At 38.6% G+C, this 22,200-nt stretch overlaps 1 protein-coding gene across 5 annotated transcripts in view; it reads left to right on the forward strand.

Moving 5' to 3' along the window:
• LOC118394486 (cytoplasmic dynein 2 heavy chain 1) overlaps positions 1–22,200 on the forward strand; it is a 399,197-nt gene that overhangs the window by 340,262 nt on the left and 36,735 nt on the right. For all 5 annotated transcript variants that reach the window (XM_052504034.1, XM_052503998.1, XM_052503950.1 and 2 more), the window contains 2 exons: positions 7,153–7,269; positions 19,977–20,186. In XM_052504034.1, the coding sequence (XP_052359994.1) occupies positions 7,153–7,269; positions 19,977–20,186 (327 nt within the window). The remainder of the gene's footprint in view (positions 1–7,152; positions 7,270–19,976; positions 20,187–22,200) is intronic.

Raw genomic sequence — 22,200 nt, forward strand, 5'->3', positions numbered from 1 at the left:
GTCTGATCTATATAACTAGTCTGCTCTATATAACTAGTCTGATCTATATAACTAGTCTGATCTATATAACTAGTCTGCTCTATATAACTAGTCTGATCTATATAACTAGTCTGATCTATATAACTAGTCTGATCTATATAACTAGTCTGATCTATATAACTAGTCTGCTCTATATAGCTAGTCTGATCTATATAACTAGTATGCTTTATGTATGAATATAACTAGTCTGCTCTATATAACTAGTCTGATCTATATAACTAGTCTGCTCTATATAGCTAGTCTAATCTATATAACTAGTCTGATCTATATAACTAGTATGCTTTATGTATGAATATAACTAGTCTGCTCTATATAACTAGTCTGATCTATATAACTAGTCTGCTCTATATAGCTAGTCTGATCTATATAACTAGTATGCTTTATGTATGAATATAACTAGTCTGCTCTATATAACTAGTATGCTCTATATAACTAGTCTGCTCTATATAGATAGTCTGCTCTATATAACTAGTCTGCTCTATATAGCTAGTCTGATCTATATAACTAGTCTGCTCTATATAACTAGTCTGATCTATATAACTAGTCTGCTCTATATAACTAGTCTGATCTATATAACTAGTCTGCTCTATATAGCTAGTCTGATCTATATAACTAGTCTGATCTATATAACTAGTCTGATCTATATAACTAGTATGCTTTATGTATGAATATAACTAGTCTGCTCTATATAACTAGTCTGATCTATATAACTAGTCTGCTCCATATAACTAGTCTGATCTATATAACTAGTCTGATCTATATAACTAGTCTGATCTATATAACTAGTATGCTTTATGTATGAATATAACTAGTCTGCTCTATATAACTAGTCTGATCTATATAACTAGTCTGCTCTATATAGCTAGTCTGATCTATATAACTAGTCTGCTCTATATAGCTAGTCTGATCTATATAACTAGTCTGCTCTATATAACTAGTCTGATCTATATAACTAGTCTGCTCTATATAGCTAGTCTGATCTATATAACTAGTCTGCTCTATATAGCTAGTCTGATCTATATAACTAGTCTGCTCTATATAACTAGTCTGATCTATATAACTAGTCTGATCTATATAACTAGTCTGATCTATATAACTAGTCTGATCTATATAACTAGTCTGATCTATATAACTAGTCTGCTCTATATAACTAGTCTGATCTATATAACTAGTCTGATCTATATAACTAGTCTGATCTATATAACTAGTCTGCTCTATATAGCTAGTCTGATCTATATAACTAGTCTGCTCTATATAACTAGTCTGATCTATATAACTAGTCTGATCTATATAACTAGTCTGATCTATATAGCTAGTCTGATCTATATAACTAGTATGCTTTATGTATGAATATAACTAGTCTGCTCTATATAACTAGTCTGATCTATATAACTAGTCTGATCTATATAACTAGTCTGATCTATATAGCTAGTCTGATCTATATAACTAGTATGCTTTATGTATGAATATAACTAGTCTGCTCTATATAACTAGTCTGATCTATATAACTAGTCTGATCTATATAACTAGTCTGATCTATATAACTAGTCTGATCTATATAACTAGTCTGATCTATATAGCTAGTCTGATCTATATAACTAGTCTGATTTATATAACTAGTATGCTTTATGTATACAGTTCGTTTGGAAAGTGTTCAGACCCCTTGACTTTTTCCACATTTAGTTTATTTCCAGCGTTATTCTAAAATGGATTAAATAAAAACATTTGCTCATCAATCTCCCCACAATACCCTAAGTCTCTTCAGAGAAGGCCCATCACTCCTTCCCCACTAGTACTGATCAAATTGAGGTTTTTGGCATCTGTTTGCCTGTCTGTCTCTGTCTGTGTCTGTCTTGTCTGTCTATCTAATGTGGTGCTGGACATTTGACCAGCAGCATTTTAATTTACCGGACCCATATGCATTGGGTGCACAACCTGATTAGTGCTCAGAAACACACAAATCACATTTACATGATGGTCATTCATATTAACACAACCTGATTAGTGCTCAGAAACACACAAATCACATTTACATGATGGTCATTCATATTAACACAACCTGATTAGTGCTCAGAAACACAGAAATCACATTTACATGATGGTCATTCATATTAACACAACCTGATTATGCTCAGTCATTTACATGATGGTCATTCATATTAACACAACCTGATTAGTGCTCAGAAACACAGAAATCACATTTACATGATGGTCATTCATATTAACACAACCTGATTAGTGCTCATAAACACAGAAATCACATTTACATGATGGTCATTCATATTAACACAACCTGATTAGTGCTCAGAAACACAGAAATCACATTTACATGATGGTCATTCATATTAACACAACCTGATTAGTGCTCAGAAACACAGAAATCACATTTACATGATGGTCATTCATATTAACACAACATGCAAGTCTTACCAAATTCTAATGCACGTTGAAGATGTCCATATTTCCATTTTTTATTGTTGTGTTTTGAGTTACTGAGAAAGGCATTTCGCTATACTTAAATGTGACATTATAAACCTGAAACGTGAGTAAAGAACATTATCACTAGCCTACGTCAATATACTATCCCCCATAGTAGATAAGTTGACCTATTCTATTGGTGCGCTTGTCAAGAAAGAAATAGCCCATTCCAAACACACATTCATACAATCAGTAGGCCTAGGCTACATCCCCCCAGATCAACTATTATTTATTCAAATTACGGGGCGGTTTTGCGGAATCAGATTAAGCTTAATATTAGACTAAATTGAACTTTTAAACTAGACTAACTGAAATTGCATTTCTCAGACATGGTTTAAAATGGTTTCAGACTTGCCCTGGTCTAGATTTAAAAAGTCTGATTTCCAGAAGGACTATAAGAGCTAATCTAGAGCTAAGTGGAGGCTTAAACTGAACCTGATAATAATGACCAAAGAGCACCAGCAATTCCAGACAGGAGAAACCCACGGAATAATGTTGATTAAATCAATTGCCATGATCGTTTCTTTATCTACAGTGCCTTTGGAAAGTATTCAGACCCCTTGACTTTTTCCATGTTTTGTTAGGTTTAGCCTTATTCTAAAATGGATTGAATAAAATAAAAAACACAGCAATCTACACACAATACCCCTCAATGACAAAGTGAAAACAAGTTCTTAGGAATGTTTAGAAATGTATTAACAATAAAATTATTCAACACCTTTGCTGTGAGACTCGAAATTGAGCTCAGGTGCATCCTGTTTCCATTAATCATCCTTGAGATGTTTCTACAACTTGATTGGAGGCCACCTGTGGTAAATTCATTTGATTGGTCATGATTTGGAAAGGGAAAATCCTGTCTATATAAGGTCCTACAGTTGACAGTGAATGTCAGAGCAAAAACCAAGGCATGAGGTCGAAGGAATTGTCCGTAGAGCTCCGAGACAGGATTGTGTCAAGGCACAGATCTGGGGAAGAGTACCAAAACATTTCTGCTGGATTGAAGGTCCCCAAGAACACAGTGGCCTCCATCATTCTTAAATGGAAGAAGTTTGGAAACACCAAGACTCTTCCTAGATCTGGCCGCCTGGACAAACTGAGCAATCACTGGAGAAGCGCCTTGGTCAGGGAGGTGACCAAGAACCTGATGGTCACTCTGACAGAGCTCTAGAGTTCCTCTGTGGAGATGGGAGAACCTTCTAGAAGGACAACCATCCCTGCAGCACTCCACCAATCAGGACTTTATGTTAGAGTGGCCAGACGGAAGCCACTCCTCAGTAAAAGGCACATGCCAGACAGCTTGGAGTTTGCCACAAGGCACCTAAAGACTCTCAGACCATGAGAAACAAAATTCTCTGGTCTGATGAAACCAGGATTAAACTCTTTAGCTTGAATGCCAAGCATCACGTCTGGAGGAAACCTGGCACCATCCCTATGGTGAAGCATGGAGGTGGCAGCATCATGCTGTGGGGATCTTTTTCAGCTGCAGGGACTGGATCAGGATGGAGGGAAAGATGAATGGAGCAAAGTACAGAGAGATCCTTGATGAAAACCTGTTCCAGAGCGCTCAGACTGGGGCGAAGATTCTCCTTCCAACAGGACAACGGGCACACAGCCAAGACACAGCGCAGGAGTGGCTTCAGGACAAGTCTCTTTATCCCGATCTAACATCTCTGGAAACCTTAAAATAGCTGAGCAGCGACGCTCCCCATCCAACCTGACAGAGCTTGAGAGGATCTGCAGAGAAGAATGGGAGAAACTCCCCAAATACAGGTGTGCCAAGCCTGTAGCGTCATACCCAAGAGTCAAGGCTGTAATCGCTGCCAACGGTGATTCAACAAAGTACTGAGTAAAGGGTCTGAATACTTATGTAAATATAATAATTTCTAATAACCTGTTTATACTTTGTCATTATGGGGTATTGTGTATAGACTGATGAGGGGGGGAAACTATTTCATCCATTTTTGAATAAGGCTGTAACGTAACAAAATGTGGAACAAGTCAAGGGGTCTGAGAACTTTCCGAAGGCTCTGTATAAGTCAAGGGGTCTGAGAACCTTCCGAAGGCTCTGTACAAGTCAAGGGGTCTGAGAACTTTCCGAAGGCTCTGTACAAGTCAAGGGGTCTGAGAACCTTCCGAAGGCTCTGTACAAGTCAAGGGGTCTGAGAACCTTCCGAAGGCTCTGTACAAGTCAAGGGGTCTGAGAACTTTCCGAAGGCTCTGTACAAGTCAAGGGGTCTGAGAACTTTCCGAAGGCTCTGTACAAGTCAAGGGGTCTGAGAACTTTCCGAAGGCTCTGTACAAGTCAAGGGGTCTGAGAACTTTCCGAAGGCTCTGTACAAGTCAAGGGGTCTGAGAACCTTCCGAAGGCTCTGTACAAGTCAAGGGGTCTGAGAACTTTCCGAAGGCTCTGTACAAGTCAAGGGGTCTGAGAACTTTCCGAAGGCTCTGTACAAGTCAAGGGGTCTGAGAACTTTCCGAAGGCTCTGTACAAGTCAAGGGGTCTGAGAACTTTCCGAAGGCTCTGTACAAGTCAAGGGGTCTGAGAACTTTCCGAAGGCTCTGTACAAGTCAAGGGGTCTGAGAACCTTCCGAAGGCTCTGTACAAGTCAAGGGGTCTGAGAACTTTCCGAAGGCTCTGTACAAGTCAAGGGGTCTGAGAACTTTCCGAAGGCTCTGTACAAGTCAAGGGGTCTGAGAACTTTCCGAAGGCTCTGTACAAGTCAAGGGGTCTGAGAACATTCCGAAGGCTCTGTACAAGTCAAGGGGTCTGAGAACTTTCCGAAGGCTCTGTACAAGTCAAGGGGTCTGAGAACTTTCCGAAGGCTCTGTATAAGTCAAGGGGTCTGAGAACCTTCCGAAGGCTCTGTACAAGTCAAGGGGTCTGAGAACTTTCCGAAGGCTCTGTACAAGTCAAGGGGTCTGAGAACTTTCCGAAGGCTCTGTACAAGTCAAGGGGTCTGAGAACTTTCCAAGGCTCTGTACAAGTCAAGGGGTCTGAGAACTTTCCAAAGGCTCTGTACAAGTCAAGGGGTCTGAGAACCTTTCCGAAGGCTCTGTACAAGTCAAGGGGTCTGAGAACTTTCCGAAGGCTCTGTACAAGTCAAGGGGTCTGAGAACTTTCCGAAGGCTCTGTACAAGTCAAGGGGTCTGAGAACTTTCCGAAGGCTCTGTACAAGTCAAGGGGTCTGAGAACATTCCGAAGGCTCTGTACAAGTCAAGGGGTCTGAGAACCTTCCGAAGGCTCTGTACAAGTCAAGGGGTCTGAGAACCTTTCCGAAGGCTCTGTACAAGTCAAGGGGTCTGAGAACCTTCCGAAGGCTCTGTACAAGTCAAGGGGTCTGAGAACTTTCCGAAGGCTCTGTACAAGTCAAGGGGTCTGAGAACTTTCCGAAGGCTCTGTACAAGTCAAGGGGTCTGAGAACCTTCCGAAGGCTCTGTACAAGTCAAGGGGTCTGAGAACCTTCCGAAGGCTCTGTACAAGTCAAGGGGTCTGAGAACCTTCCGAAGGCTCTGTACAAGTCAAGGGGTCTGAGAACCTTCCGAAGGCTCTGTATAAGTCAAGGGGTCTGAGAACTTTCCGAAGGCTCTGTACAAGTCAAGGGGTCTGAGAACTTTCCGAAGGCTCTGTACAAGTCAAGGGGTCTGAGAACCTTCCGAAGGCTCTGTATAAGTCAAGGGGTCTGAGAACTTTCCGAAGGCTCTGTACAAGTCAAGGGGTCTGAGAACTTTCCGAAGGCTCTGTACAAGTCAAGGGGTCTGAGAACTTTCCGAAGGCTCTGTACAAGTCAAGGGGTCTGAGAACTTTCCGAAGGCTCTGTACAAGTCAAGGGGTCTGAGAACTTTCCGAAGGCTCTGTATACTGACACTGTACAAGTCAAATACAGCTGCCATTTGTTTGCTTTAACCAAGGCTTTTATGTGACTCTCTTCGGGAAAGGGCCTTTCCTACAAGTACTGATCAGCTTGAGCTTTTTGACATCTGGAACATAACACAAAATGCTTATGTGTCAGTGTCCCAGGTTTTTAATTAGGCTGAACAAAGATGAACTGGTTAGTCCTTACTTTAGTCTGGGACTCCCTAGTCTAGAACTAATTAATCTAGAAACTAATTAACCCCCCCCCCATAGGATAACCCTTTTTGGTTCCAGGTAGAACCCATTTTGGTTCCAGGTAGTTCTTCATTCTACCTGCAACCAAAAATGGTTCTTCAAAGGGTTCTCCTATGGAGACAGGCAGACCCTTTAAGGTTGCATATTTTTTTCTAGGAGTGTATCCTCTGACTCTCTCCTGAGTGGGGCTGAGAAAGTAGGTGGAGAGTTCACCCAGACCAAATTAAACCCATTTATCAGACAGTCTATTCCTCTAATCTCCACAGAGCACCACACACACACACACACACACACACACACACTTCAGAACAGAAACCAAATCTCTACTATCAGAGTATAAACTTCTCTGCTGGTCTGTTTTTTTTTATCTGTCCGATGATTGGACGGCTGGATGGACTGATTGATGTACTATGCTGAGCTGTCAAGGTCATTGTCCACACGCATTAACTCCTCCACCCTTTGTCTGTCTGTCTGTCTCTCTGTCTGTCTGTCTGTCTCTCTGTCTCTCTGTCTCTCTCTCACTCCAGGTGATCTCCCAGCTGAGGATTCTGAGCCGCTCGGTAGCAGCAGGATCAAAGTTTGACAGGGAGATCTGGTCCAATGGCCTCTCTCCTGTCCTCAACCTATGGAAGAAACTCAACCAGGTAACTCTCTCTTTCTTTCTCCCTCTCTGCTCTCCTCTATCTACCTGAACAGCTGCTGTGTCTTTGTGTGTGTGTGTGCTTGCTCGTGTGTGTTGGCCGGTGGCTGCTCACTCCTCGGTTTTGCTAGTGTATGCAGTTGCTTAGAAACCACCACCTTTCAAATCAATGAAATGTCCCCTTTTGTGTTAAATAATTTAGCCCTTCTCTCCCTCCTCCTCATTCCCTCTCTCTCCCTCCTCCTCATTCCCTCTCTCTCCCTCCTCCTCATTCCCTCTCTCTCCCTCCTCCTCCTCATTCCCTCTCTCTCCCTCCTCCTCCTCATTCCCTCTCTCTCCCTCCTCCTCATTCCCTCTCTCTCCCTCCTCCTCATTCCCTCTCTCTCTCCCTCCTCCTCCTCATTCCCTCTCTCTCTCCCTCCTCCTCCTCATTCCCTCTCTCTCTCCCTCCTCCTCATTCCCTCTCTCTCTCCCTCCTCCTCATTCCCTCTCTCTCCCTCCTCCTCATTCCCTCTCTCTCTCCCTCCTCCTCATTCCCTCTCTCTCTCCCTCCTCCTCATTCCCTCTCTCTCTCCCTCCTCCTCCTCATTCCCTCTCTCTCTCCCTCCTCCTCCTCATTCCCTCTCTCTCTCCCTCCTCCTCCTCATTCCCTCTCTCTCTCCCTCCTCCTCCTCATTCCCTCTCTCTCTCCCTCCTCCTCCTCATTCCCTCTCTCTCTCCCTCCTCCTCATTCCCTCTCTCTCCCTCCTCCTCCTCATTCCCTCTCTCTCTCCCTCCTCCTCATTCCCTCTCTCTCTCCCTCCTCCTCCTCATTCCCTCTCTCTCTCCCTCCTCCTCCTCATTCCCTCTCTCTCTCCCTCCTCCTCCTCATTCCCTCTCTCTCTCACTCCTCCTCCTCATTCCCTCTCTCTCTCACTCCTCCTCCTCATTCCCTCTCTCTCTCCCTCCTCCCCATTCCCTCTCTCTCTCCCTCCTCCTCATTCAGTCTCTCCCTCCTCCTCATTCCCTCTCTCTCTCCCTCCTCCTCCTCATTCCCTCTCTCTCTCCCTCCTCCTCATTCCCTCTCTCTCCCTCCTCCTCCTCATTCCCTCTCTCTCCCTCCTCCTCCTCATTCCCTCTCTCTCACTCCTCCTCATTCCCTCTCTCTCTCTCTCCCTCCTCCTCATTCCCTCTCCCTCCTCCTCCTCATTCCCTCTCTCCCTCCTCCTCCTCATTTCCTCTCTCTCCCTCCTCCTCATTCCCCTCTCTCTCTCCCTCCTCCTCATTCCCCTCTCTCTCCCTCCTCCTCGTTTCCTCTCTCTCCCTCCCTCCTCATTCCCCTCTCTCTCTTCCTCCTCCTTATTCCCTCTCTCTCTCCCTCCTCCCCATTCCCTCTCTCCCTCCTCCTCCTCATTCCCCCTCTCTCCCTCCTCCTCATTCCCTCTCTCTCTCCCTCCTCCTCATTCCCTCTCTCTCTCCCTCCTCCTCATTCCCTCTCTCCCTCCTCCTCCTCATTCCCTCTCTCCTCCTCCTCATTCCCTCCTCATTCCTCCCTCCCCTCTCTCCCTCCTCCTCCTCATTCCCTCTCTCCCTCCTCCTCCTCATTCCCTCTCTCTCTCCCTCCTCCTCATTCCCCTCTCTCTCCCATTAGTTTCTGTTTCTAGCCTCAGTAATAGGGATCTGATATATGTGTATATATGTAAATGACCTCTGTCTGTTGATTGGTCATTGAGGTGGGTGAAGTGTTTTTTGATTGGCTATAATAAGGTCTGTCTTCAGGAGACAGAAGAGAAGAGGAGACTGTACTTAGTTTTCCCTTTGTAAACAAGCTTATTTTATGTGAATAATACCCCAGGAGCCATTCATGAGTTTATGTCGTGTCCCCTCTGCCCAATGTGTCTGTCTGTCTTTAAGTTAATGCTTCATCCTGGGTATGGATTCACCAGAGCATTGAGGTGCAAAATCCCCAAATATCTGAACAGTCATGCACCACCACCACTGTTGATTCTGATATAATGTATTACTTTCTCTGTGGAAACAGAAGTGTTTTCTCTTGGGTCCATTCTAACAGTGGTTCTCTGTGGAAACAGAAGTATTTGTCTCTTGGGTCCATTCTAACAGCGGTTCTCTGTGGAAACAGAAGTGTTTGTCTCTTGGGTCCATTCTAACAGTTGTTCTCTGTGGAAACAGAAGTGTTTGTCTCTTGGGTCCATTCTAACAGTGGTTCTCTGTGGAAACAGAAGTGTTTGTCTCTTGGGTCCATTCTAACAGTGGTTCTCTGTGGAAACAGAAGTGTTTGTCTCTTGGGCCCATTCTAACAGTGGTTCTCTGTGGAAACAGAAGTGTTTGTCTCTTGGGTCCATTCTAACAGTGGTTCTCTGTGGAAACAGAAGTGTTTGTCTCTTGGGTCCATTCTAACAGCGGTTCTCTGTGGAAACAGAAGTGTTTGTCTCTTGGGTCCATTCTAACAGTGGTTCTCTGTGGAAACAGAAGTGTTTGTCTCTTGGGTCCATTCTAACAGTGGTTCTCTGTGGAAACAGAAGTGTTTGTCTCTTGGGCCCATTCTAACAGTGGTTCTCTGTGGAAACAGAAGTGTTTGTCTCTTGGGTCCATTCTAACAGTGGTTCTCTGTGGAAACAGAAGTGTTTGTCTCTTGGGTCCATTCTAACAGTTGTTCTCTGTGGAAACAGAAGTGTTTGTCTCTTGGGCCCATTCTAACAGTGGTTCTCTGTGGAAACAGAAGTGTTTGTCTCTTGGGTCCATTCTAACAGTTGTTCTCTGTGGAAACAGAAGTGTTTGTATCTTGGGTCCATTCTAACAGCGGTTCTCTGTGGAAACAGAAGTGTTTGTCTCTTGGGTCCATTCTAACAGCGGTTCTCTGTGGAAACAGAAGTGTTTGTCTCTTGGGTCCATTCTAACAGTGGTTCTCTGTGGAAACAGAAGTGTTTGTCTCTTGGGTCCATTCTAACAGTGGTTCTCTGTGGAAACAGAAGTGTTTGTCTCTTGGGTCCATTCTAACAGTGGTTCTCTGTGGAAACAGAAGTGTTTGTCTCTTGGGTCCATTCTAACAGTGGTTCTCTGTGGAAACAGAAGTGTTTGTCTCTTGGGTCCATTCTAACAGTGGTTCTCTGTGGAAACAGATCATGTATTCAGTGTGTGTCCTAGTGTTGTTTACTCAAATGTAATTCAAGTCTCTATAAAGCTGATTAAGTTCCTTCATCGTGTGTGTGTGTGTGTGTGTGTGTGTGTGTGTGTGTGTGTGTGTGTGTGTGTGTGTGTGTGTGTGTGTGTGTGTGTGTGTGTGTGTGTGTGTGTGTGTGTGTGTGTGTGTGTGTGTGTGTGTGTGTGTGTGTGCATTTCCTCTTGTAAACATTCCCACTGGTGAGTCTCTCAGGTGGGTCATTTGTTTATTTAATGATTCATGTTTTTATAGTGGAGCAGTGTTGTATGTTGTAGACATCATTGTTTATTTAATGATTCATGTTTTTATAGTGGAGCAGTGTTGTATGTTGTAGACATCATTGTTTATATAATGATTCATGTTGTTATAGTGGAGCAGTGTTGTATGTTGTAGACATCATTGTTTATATAATGATTCATGTTGTTATAGTGGAGCAGTGTTGTATGTTGTAGACATCATTGTTTATTTAATGATTCATGTTGTCATAGTGGAGCAGTGTTGTATGTTGTAGACATCATTGTTTATTTAATGATTCATGTTGTATGTTGTAGACATCATTGTTTATTTAATGATTCATGTTGTTATAGTGGAGCAGTGTTGTATGTTGTAGACATCATTGTTTATATAATGATTCATGTTGTATGTTGTAGACATCATTGTTTATATAATGATTCATGTTGTTATAGTGGAGCAGTGTTGTATATTGTAGACATCATTGTTTATATAATGATTCATGTTGTTATAGTGGAGCAGTGTTGTATGTTGTAGACATCATTGTTTATTTAATGATTCATGTTGTCATAGTGGAGCAGTGTTGTATGTTGTAGACATCATTGTTTATTTAATGATTCATGTTGTATGTTGTAGACATCATTGTTTATTTAATGATTCATGTTGTTATAGTGGAGCAGTGTTGTATGTTGTAGACATCATTGTTTATATAATGATTCATGTTGTATGTTGTAGACATCATTGTTTATATAATGATTCATGTTGTTATAGTGGAGCAGTGTTGTATATTGTAGACATCATTGTTTATATAATGATTCATGTTGTTATAGTGGAGCAGTGTTGTATGTTGTAGACATCATTGTTTATTTAATGATTCATGTTGTTATAGTGGAGCAGTGTTGTATGTTGTAGACATCATTGTTTATATAATGATTCATGTTGTTATAGTGGAGCAGTGTTGTATATTGTAGACATCATTGTTTATATAATGATTCATGTTGTTATAGTGGAGCAGTGTTGTATGTTGTAGACATCATTGTTTATTTAATGATTCATGTTGTTATAGTGGAGCAGTGTTGTATGTTGTAGACATCATTGTTTATATAATGATTCATGTTGTTATAGTGGAGCAGTGTTGTATGTTGTAGACATCATTGTTTATTTATATTCATGATTCATGTTGTATGTTGTAGACATCATTGTTTATTTAATGATTCATGTTGTTATAGTGGAGCAGTGTTGTATGTTGTAGACATCATTGTTTATATAATGATTCATGTTGTTATAGTGGAGCAGTGTTGTATGTTGTAGACATCATTGTTTATTTAATGATTCATGTTGTTATAGTGGAGCAGTGTTGTATGTTGTAGACATCATTGTTTATTTAATGATTCATGTTGTTATAGTGGAGCAGTGTTGTATGTTGTAGACATCATTGTTTATTTAATGATTCATGTTGTTATAGTGGAGCAGTGTTGTATGTTGTAGACATCATTGTTTATTTAATGATTCATGTTGTTATAGTGGAGCATTGTTGTATGTTGTAGACATCATTGTTTATATAATGATTCATGTTGTTATAGTGGAGCAGTGTTGTATGTTGTAGACATCATTGTTTATATAATGATTCATGTTGTTATAGTGGAGCAGTGTTGTATGTTGTAGACATCATTGTTTATATAATGATTCATGTTGTATGTTGTAGACATCATTGTTTATTTAATGATTCATGTTGTTATAGTGGAGCAGTGTTGTATGTTGTAGACATCATTGTTTATATAATGATTAATGTTGTTATAGTGGAGCAGTGTTGTATATTGTAGACATCATTGTTTATATAATGATTCATGTTGTTATAGTGGAGCAGTGTTGTATGTTGTAGACATCATTGTTTATTTAATGATTCATGTTGTATGTTGTAGACATCATTGTTTATTTAATGATTCATGTTGTTATAGTGGAGCAGTGTTGTATGTTGTAGACATCATTGTTTATTTAATGATTCATGTTGCTATAGTGGAGCAGTGTTGTATGTTGTAGACATCATTGTTTATTTAATGATTCATGTTGTTATAGTGGAGCAGTGTTGTATGTTGTAGACATCATTGTTTATTTAATGATTCATGTTGTCATAGTGGAGCAGTGTTGTATGTTGTAGACATCATTGTTTATTTAATGATTCATGTTGTATGTTGTAGACATCATTGTTTATTTAATGATTCATGTTGTTATAGTGGAGCAGTGTTGTATGTTGTAGACATCATTGTTTATATAATGATTCATGTTGTATGTTGTAGACATCATTGTTTATATAATGATTCATGTTGTTATAGTGGAGCAGTGTTGTATATTGTAGACATCATTGTTTATATAATGATTCATGTTGTTATAGTGGAGCAGTGTTGTATGTTGTAGACATCATTGTTTATTTAATGATTCATGTTGTTATAGTGGAGCAGTGTTGTATGTTGTAGACATCATTGTTTATATAATGATTCATGTTGTTATAGTGGAGCAGTGTTGTATATTGTAGACATCATTGTTTATATAATGATTCATGTTGTTATAGTGGAGCAGTGTTGTATGTTGTAGACATCATTGTTTATTTAATGATTCATGTTGTTATAGTGGAGCAGTGTTGTATGTTGTAGACATCATTGTTTATATAATGATTCATGTTGTTATAGTGGAGCAGTGTTGTATGTTGTAGACATCATTGTTTATATAATGATTCATGTTGTATGTTGTAGACATCATTGTTTATTTAATGATTCATGTTGTTATAGTGGAGCAGTGTTGTATGTTGTAGACATCATTGTTTATATAATGATTCATGTTGTTATAGTGGAGCAGTGTTGTATGTTGTAGACATCATTGTTTATTTAATGATTCATGTTGTTATAGTGGAGCAGTGTTGTATGTTGTAGACATCATTGTTTATTTAATGATTCATGTTGTTATAGTGGAGCAGTGTTGTATGTTGTAGACATCATTGTTTATTTAATGATTCATGTTGTTATAGTGGAGCAGTGTTGTATGTTGTAGACATCATTGTTTATATAATGATTCATGTTGTTATAGTGGAGCAGTGTTGTATGTTGTAGACATCATTGTTTATATAATGATTCATGTTGTTATAGTGGAGCAGTGTTGTATGTTGTAGACATCATTGTTTATATAATGATTCATGTTGTATGTTGTAGACATCATTGTTTATTTAATGATTCATGTTGTTATAGTGGAGCAGTGTTGTATGTTGTAGACATCATTGTTTATATAATGATTAATGTTGTTATAGTGGAGCAGTGTTGTATATTGTAGACATCATTGTTTATATAATGATTCATGTTGTTATAGTGGAGCAGTGTTGTATGTTGTAGACATCATTGTTTATTTAATGATTCATGTTGTTATAGTGGAGCAGTGTTGTATATTGTAGACATCATTGTTTATTTAATGATTCATGTTGTTATAGTGGAGCAGTGTTGTATGTTGTAGACATCATTGTTTATTTAATGATTCATGTTGTTATAGTGGAGCAGTGTTGTATGTTGTAGACATCATTGTTTATTTAATGATTCATGTTGTCATAGTGGAGCAGTGTTGTATGTTGTAGACATCATTGTTTATTTAATGATTCATGTTGTATGTTGTAGACATCATTGTTTATTTAATGATTCATGTTGTTATAGTGGAGCAGTGTTGTATGTTGTAGACATCATTGTTTATATAATGATTCATGTTGTTATAGTGGAGCAGTGTTGTATGTTGTAGACATCATTGTTTATTTAATGATTCATGTTGTTATAGTGGAGCAGTGTTGTATGTTGTAGACATCATTGTTTATATAATGATTCATGTTGTATGTTGTAGACATCATTGTTTATTTAATGATTCATGTTGTTATAGTGGAGCAGTGTTGTATGTTGTAGACATCATTGTTTATTTAATGATTCATGTTGTATGTTGTAGACATCATTGTTTATTTAATGATTCATGTTGCTATAGTGGAGCAGTGTTGTATGTTGTAGACATCATTGTTTATTTAATGATTCATGTTGTATGTTGTAGACATCATTGTTTATTTAATGATTCATGTTGTATGTTGTAGACATCATTGTTTATTTAATGATTCATGTTGTATGTTGTAGACATCATTGTTTATTTAATGATTCATGTTGTATGTTGTAGACATCATTGTTTATTTAATGATTCATGTTGTATGTTGTAGACATCATTGTTTATTTAATGATTCATGTTGTTATAGTGGAGCAGTGTTGTATGTTGTAGACATCATTGTTTATTTAATGATTCATGTTGTATGTTGTAGACATCATTGTTTATTTAATGATTCATGTTGCTATAGTGGAGCAGTGTTGTATGTTGTAGACATCATTGTTTATTTAATGATTCATGTTGTATGTTGTAGACATCATTGTTTATTTAATGATTCATGTTGCTATAGTGGAGCAGTGTTGTATGTTGTAGACATCATTGTTTATTTAATGATTCATGTTGTATGTTGTAGACATCATTGTTTATTTAATGATTCATGTTGTTATAGTGGAGCAGTGTTGTATGTTGTAGACATCATTGTTTATTTAATGATTCATGTTGTTATAGTGGAGCAGTGTTGTATGTTGTAGACATCATTGTTTATTTAATGATTCATGTTGTTATAGTGGAGCAGTGTTGTATGTTGTAGACATCATTGTTTATTTAATGATTCATGTTGTATGTTGTAGACATCATTGTTTATTTAATGATTCATGGTGTATGTTGTAGACATCATTGTTTATTTAATGATTCATGTTGTTATAGTGGAGCAGTGTTGTATGTTGTAGACATCATTGTTTATTTAATGATTCATGTTGTATGTTGTAGACATCATTGTTTATTTAATGATTCATGTTGTATGTTGTAGACATCATTGTTTATTTAATGATTCATGTTGTTATAGTGGAGCAGTGTTGTATGTTGTAGACATCATTGTTTATATAATGATTCATGTTGTATGTTGTAGACATCATTGTTTATATAATGATTCATGTTTTATGTTGTAGACATCATTGTTTATATAATGATTCATGTTGTTATAGTGGAGCAGTGTTGTATGTTGTAGACATCATTGTTTATTTAATGATTCATGTTGTATGTTGTAGACATCATTGTTTATATAATGATTCATGTTGTATGTTGTAGACATCATTGTTTATATAATGATTCATGTTTTATGTTGTAGACATCATTGTTTATATAATGATTCATGTTGCTATAGTGGAGCAGTGTTGTATGTTGTAGACATCATTGTTTATTTAATGATTCATGTTGTTATAGTGGAGCAGTGTTGTATGTTGTAGACATCATTGTTTATTTAATGATTCATGTTGCTATAGTGGAGCAGTGTTGTATGTTGTAGACATCATTGTTTATTTAATGATTCATGTTGCTATAGTGGAGCAGTGTTGTATGTTGTAGACATCATTGTTTATTTAATGATTCATGTTGTTATAGTGGAGCAGTGTTGTATGTTGTAGACATCATTGTTTATATAATGATTCATGTTGTTATAGTGGAGCAGTGTTGTATGTTGTAGACATCATTGTTTATTTAATGATTCATGTTGTTATAGTGGAGCAGTGTTGTATGTTGTAGACATCATTGTTTATTTAATGATTCATGTTGTATGTTGTAGACATCATTGTTTATTTAATGATTCATGTTGTTATAGTGGAGCAGTGTTGTATGTTGTAGACATCATTGTTTATTTAATGATTCATGTTGTTATAGTGGAGCAGTGTTGTATGTTGTAGACATCATTGTTTATTTAATGATTCATGTTGTATGTTGTAGACATCATTGTTTATATAATGATTCATGTTGTATGTTGTAGACATCATTGTTTATATAATGATTCATGTTGTATGTTGTAGACATCATTGTTTATATAATGATTCATGTTGTATGTTGTAGACATCATTGTTTATATAATGATTCATGTTTTATGTTGTAGACATCATTGTTTATATAATGATTCATGTTGTATGTTGTAGACATCATTGTTTATTTAATGATTCATGTTGTATGTTGTAGACATCATTGTTTATTTAATGATTCATGTTGTATTTGTAGACATCATTGTTTATTTATGATTCATGTTGCTATAGTGGAGCAGTGTTGTATGTTGTAGACATCATTGTTTATTTAATGATTCATGTTGTATGTTGTAGACATCATTGTTTATTTAATGATTCATGTTGTTATAGTGGAGCAGTGTTGTATGTTGTAGACATCATTGTTTATTTAATGATTCATGTTGTATGTTGTAGACATCATTGTTTATATAATGATTCATGTTGTATGTTGTAGACATCATTGTTTATATAATGATTCATGTTTTATGTTGTAGACATCATTGTTTATATAATGATTCATGTTGTATGTTGTAGACATCATTGTTTATTTAATGATTCATGTTGTTATAGTGGAGCAGTTTATTTAATGTTCATGTTGTATGTTGTAGACATCATTGTTTATTTAATGATTCATGTTGCTATAGTGGAGCAGTGTTGTATGTTGTAGACATCATTGTTTATTTAATGATTCATGTTGTATGTTGTAGACATCATTGTTTATATAATGATTCATGTTGTTATAGTGGAGCAGTGTTGTATGTTGTAGACATCATTGTTTATTTAATTATTCATTTGTATGTTGTAGACATCATTGTTTATTTAATGATTCATGTTGTTATAGTGGAGCAGTGTTGTATGTTGTAGACATCATTGTTTATATAATGATTCATGTTGTTATAGTGGAGCAGTGTTGTATGTTGTAGACATCATTGTTTATTTAATGATTCATGTTGTTATAGTGGAGCAGTGTTGTATGTTGTAGACATCATTGTTTATTTAATGATTCATGTTGTATGTTGTAGACATCATTGTTTATATAATGATTCATGTTGTTATAGTGGAGCAGTGTTGTATGTTGTAGACATCATTGTTTATTTAATTATTCATGTTGTATGTTGTAGACATCATTGTTTATTTAATGATTCATGTTGTATGTTGTAGACATCATTGTTTATATAATGATTCATGTTGTTATAGTGGAGCAGTGTTGTATGTTGTAGACATCATTGTTTATTTAATGATTCATGTTGTTATAGTGGAGCAGTGTTGTATGTTGTAGACATCATTGTTTATATAATGATTCATGTTGTTATAGTGGAGCAGTGTTGTATGTTGTAGACATCATTGTTTATTTAATGATTCATGTTGTATGTTGTAGACATCATTGTTTATTTAATTATTCATGTTGTATGTTGTAGACATCATTGTTTATTTAATTATTCATGTTGTATGTTGTAGACATCATTGTTTATTTAATGATTCATGTTGTTATAGTGGAGCAGTGTTGTATGTTGTAGACATCATTGTTTATTTAATGATTCATGTTGTTATAGTGGAGCAGTGTTGTATGTTGTAGACATCATTGTTTATTTAATGATTCATGTTGTTATAGTGGAGCAGTGTTGTATGTTGTAGACATCATTGTTTATTTAATGATTCATGTTGCTATAGTGGAGCAGTGTTGTATGTTGTAGACATCATTGTTTATTTAATGATTCATGTTGTATGTTGTAGACATCATTGTTTATTTAATGATTCATGTTGTATGTTGTAGACATCATTGTTTATATAATGATTCATGTTGTTATAGTGGAGCAGTGTTGTATGTTGTAGACATCATTGTTTATTTAATGATTCATGTTGTTATAGTGGAGCAGTGTTGTATGTTGTAGACATCATTGTTTATATAATGATTCATGTTGTTATAGTGGAGCAGTGTTGTATGTTGTAGACATCATTGTTTATTTAATGATTCATGTTGTTATAGTGGAGCAGTGTTGTATGTTGTAGACATCATTGTTTATTTAATGATTCATGTTGTTATAGTGGAGCAGTGTTGTATGTTGTAGACATCATTGTTTATTTAATGATTCATGTTGTTATAGTGGAGCAGTGTTGTATGTTGTAGACATCATTGTTCATTTAATGATTCATGTTGTTATAGTGGAGCAGTGTTGTATGTTGTAGACATCATTGTTTATATAATGATTCATGTTGTTATAGTGGAGCAGTGTTGTATGTTGTAGACATCATTGTTTATTTAATGATTCATGTTGTTATAGTGGAGCAGTGTTGTATGTTGTAGACATCATTGTTCTATCTTCCCCAGGACCAGGCTCTGACTTTTCTGAGAGTAAGAATAGGCTACACACACACACACACACACACACACACACACACACACACACACACACACACACACACACACACACACACACCATTGTCGTGTTTGATATCAGTAGGAGAATGATGTATTGTGTTAGTGTTTTTATATGGGTGTCGCTTTGACATCCCAGAATCTAGTGCAGCACCCCGCTGGTTTTAATTAATGGCTGGTCCCACATCGGGTCCCTGTAAAACCTCATTAGCATGTGTTACCCAGCCTGTACCAGGGCGAGAGAATACAACGCTGAGGAAGAACACAAACAACAGACAGAATAAAAGAAGAGGAGGACAGTGCGTCTCTGTTTTGTTGTCTTAGGAGAGAGTGATCGTGTGAATACAGGACTGTTATTGTGTCAGAGCAGTGTGTTTTTGCTAAATTAATTCACTCTTTTCTCCCTGTGATTTTGGGAGGCAGTTGAGGGGATCATTGGTTTGTATATTATTTTGTTCACAAACCTTTGACGACTCTTTTTGGTGCGTGTGTGTTTTTGTGTAGTGCGAGCCTGTGTGTGTCAAACCCAGATCCTAGCCCCCTGACGGTAGCAGATATGAATGCTCCATTCCATTGGTCAGTCTACGAGGGGCGGATCCTCTCTGTAATGAGTGGTGTATAACTATAATAAATAATATAATATATGCCATTTAGCTGACGCTTTTATCCAAAGCGACTTACAGTCATGTGTGCATACATTCTACGTATGGGTGGTCCCGGGAATCGAACCCACTACCCTGGCGTTACAAGCGCCATGCTCTACCAACTGAGCCACAGAAGGACCACCATAACTAGCTCAAGAAGGACGAGCAGCTAATGACCAGCTAATTACTCATCCTACTACCTCCTAGCAGCGAGCTAATCATCTCTAGTCAATCACCTATTAATTGTCTGTTGGCATTAAGCTATTGGGGTGGCATGCATTTTACACAAGTCATTTAATTATCCTCTCTCTCTCTCTCTCTCTCTCTCTCTCTCTCTCTCTCTCTCTCTCTCTCTCTCTCTCTGTCTTTCTATCTGTCTTTCAGGGCTCGTCGCTCATCCATCAAAAAGTTGCCCCACCGACTGAAGGTCAGGGTTCACCTGTCTTGTCCTTCATTGTTCTGGAACAGTTCAATGCTATACGATTGGTCCAGGGCATCCACCAATCCCTGGCTGCGCTGAGTAAGGTGATCAGAGGGACTTCGCTGCTCACCGCTGACGTCCAGAAACTGGCCACTGCTCTACTCAACCAGGAGGTAGTGTGTGTGTGTGTGTGTGTGTGTGTGTGTGTGTGTGTGGGGGGGTTACCATCCCATGGGCTTGGCATCAGACCATCACAGCCCTTTTCGGTAACAGTTTATTTTAACGGTCTGTAATAAACCATATTTAAGGCGTTTTATAAAGTGTCTGTTCACCATTTATTAATCATTACTCCCACATTTATAAACCATTTACTAATCATTATTAAGTATTTTTGCAGCCCCTAATCTAAAGTGAGTGATATATATGCTTCATAAATATTTGATAAATGTTTTGAGTGACCAACACCCACACAAGATGACTAACCTGCTCATCAGACATCTCATTCCAAAATCATCCATCTGGAGTTGGTCCCTGTTTGCTGCTCGAACAGCCTTTCTACTAGATGTTGGAACATTACTGTGGGGTCTTGCTTCCATTCAGCCACAAGAGCATTGTTGAGGTCAGGCACTGATGTTGGGCGATTAGGCCTGGCTCGCAGTCGGCGTTCCAATTCATCCCAAAGGTGTTCGATGGGGTTGAGGTCAAGGCTCTGTGCAGGCCAGTCAAATTCTTCCACACCGATCTCGACAAACAATGTCTGTATGGACCTTGCTTTGTGCTCGGGGGCATTGTCATGCTGAAACAGGAAAAGGGCCTTGCCCAAACTGTTGCCACATGGTTGGAAGCACAGGATTGTCTAGAATGTCATTATATGCTGTAGCGTTAAGATTTATATTCACTGGAATTAAGGTGTCTAGCCCGAGTGATGAAAAACAGCCCTAGACAATTATTCCTCCTCCACCAGACTTTACAGTTGGCACTATGCGTTTGTGCAGGTAGCATTCTCCTGGCATCCGCCAAACCGAGATTGGTCCGTCAGCCTGCCAGATGGTGAAGTTTGATTCATCACTCCAGAGAATTTCCACTGCAAGTCCAATGGTGGAGAGCTTTACTCCAGCGGATTCATGGCATTGCGCATGGCGATCTTATGCTTGTGTGCAGCTGCTCGGCCATGGAAACACGTTTTTTTGAAGCTCTCGACTAACAATTATTGTGCTGATGTTGCATCCAGAGGCAGTTTGGAACTCGGTAGTGAGTGTTGCAACCAAGAACAGATGGTTTGTATGCGCTACGAGCTTCAGCACTCAGCGATCCCGTTCTGTGAGCTGGTGAGGCTTACCACTTCGCGGCTGTGCCGTTGTTGCTCCTAAACGTTTCCACTTCACTATAACAGCACTTACAGTTGACCGGGGCAGCTCTAGCAGCGCAGGAGTTTGACCAACTGACTTGTTGGAAAGGTGGCATCCTATGACGGTGCCACGTTGAAAGTCATTGAGCTCTTCAGTAAGGCCAATCTACTTCCAATGTTTGTCTATGAAGATTGCATGGCTGCTTATACATCTGTCAGAAACAGGTGTGGCTGAAATAGGTGTGGCTGAAATATATATTTCCTGTGTGAATAACAAGCTTACTAAGATTTACAAATGTGGGAATAATAATTAATAGATGGTGAGTTAACTGTTTGTAAATGCCTTATAAAGGGTTTATTATGGACCCTTCTCTCTCTCTTCTCTCTCTCTCTCTCTTCTCTCTCTCCTCTCTCTCTTCTGTCTCTCTCTTCTCTCTCTCTCTCTCTTCTCTCTCTCCTCTCTCTCTTCTGTCTCTCTCTCTTCCTCTCTCTCTCTCTCTTACTCTCTCTCTCGCTCTCTTCCTCTCTCTCTCTCTCTCCTCTCATCTCTCTCTCTCTCTCCCTCTCTCTCTTCTCTCTCCTCTCACTCCCCCCTCTCTTCTCTCTCTCTCTTCTCTCTCTCTCTTCTCCTCTCTCTCTCTCTCTCTCTCTGTGTTGTTATCTCTTCTGTGGGACTGAGACTGCTGATGTATTTGATGATGAGACGTCCCCCTGTTTGACTCCAGGCTCTGATTGGACGCTTGATTATTTTAAAATTATCTTCTGTGATTGGATGAGCAGAGTTAGCCAGTGGGAGTCATTTTCTACTTCCCCACCTCTACTTTGATCCCACAGACACT

Source organism: Oncorhynchus keta, chromosome 1, assembly GCF_023373465.1.
Source record: "Oncorhynchus keta strain PuntledgeMale-10-30-2019 chromosome 1, Oket_V2, whole genome shotgun sequence".
NCBI classification, from domain to species: domain Eukaryota; kingdom Metazoa; phylum Chordata; class Actinopteri; order Salmoniformes; family Salmonidae; genus Oncorhynchus; species Oncorhynchus keta.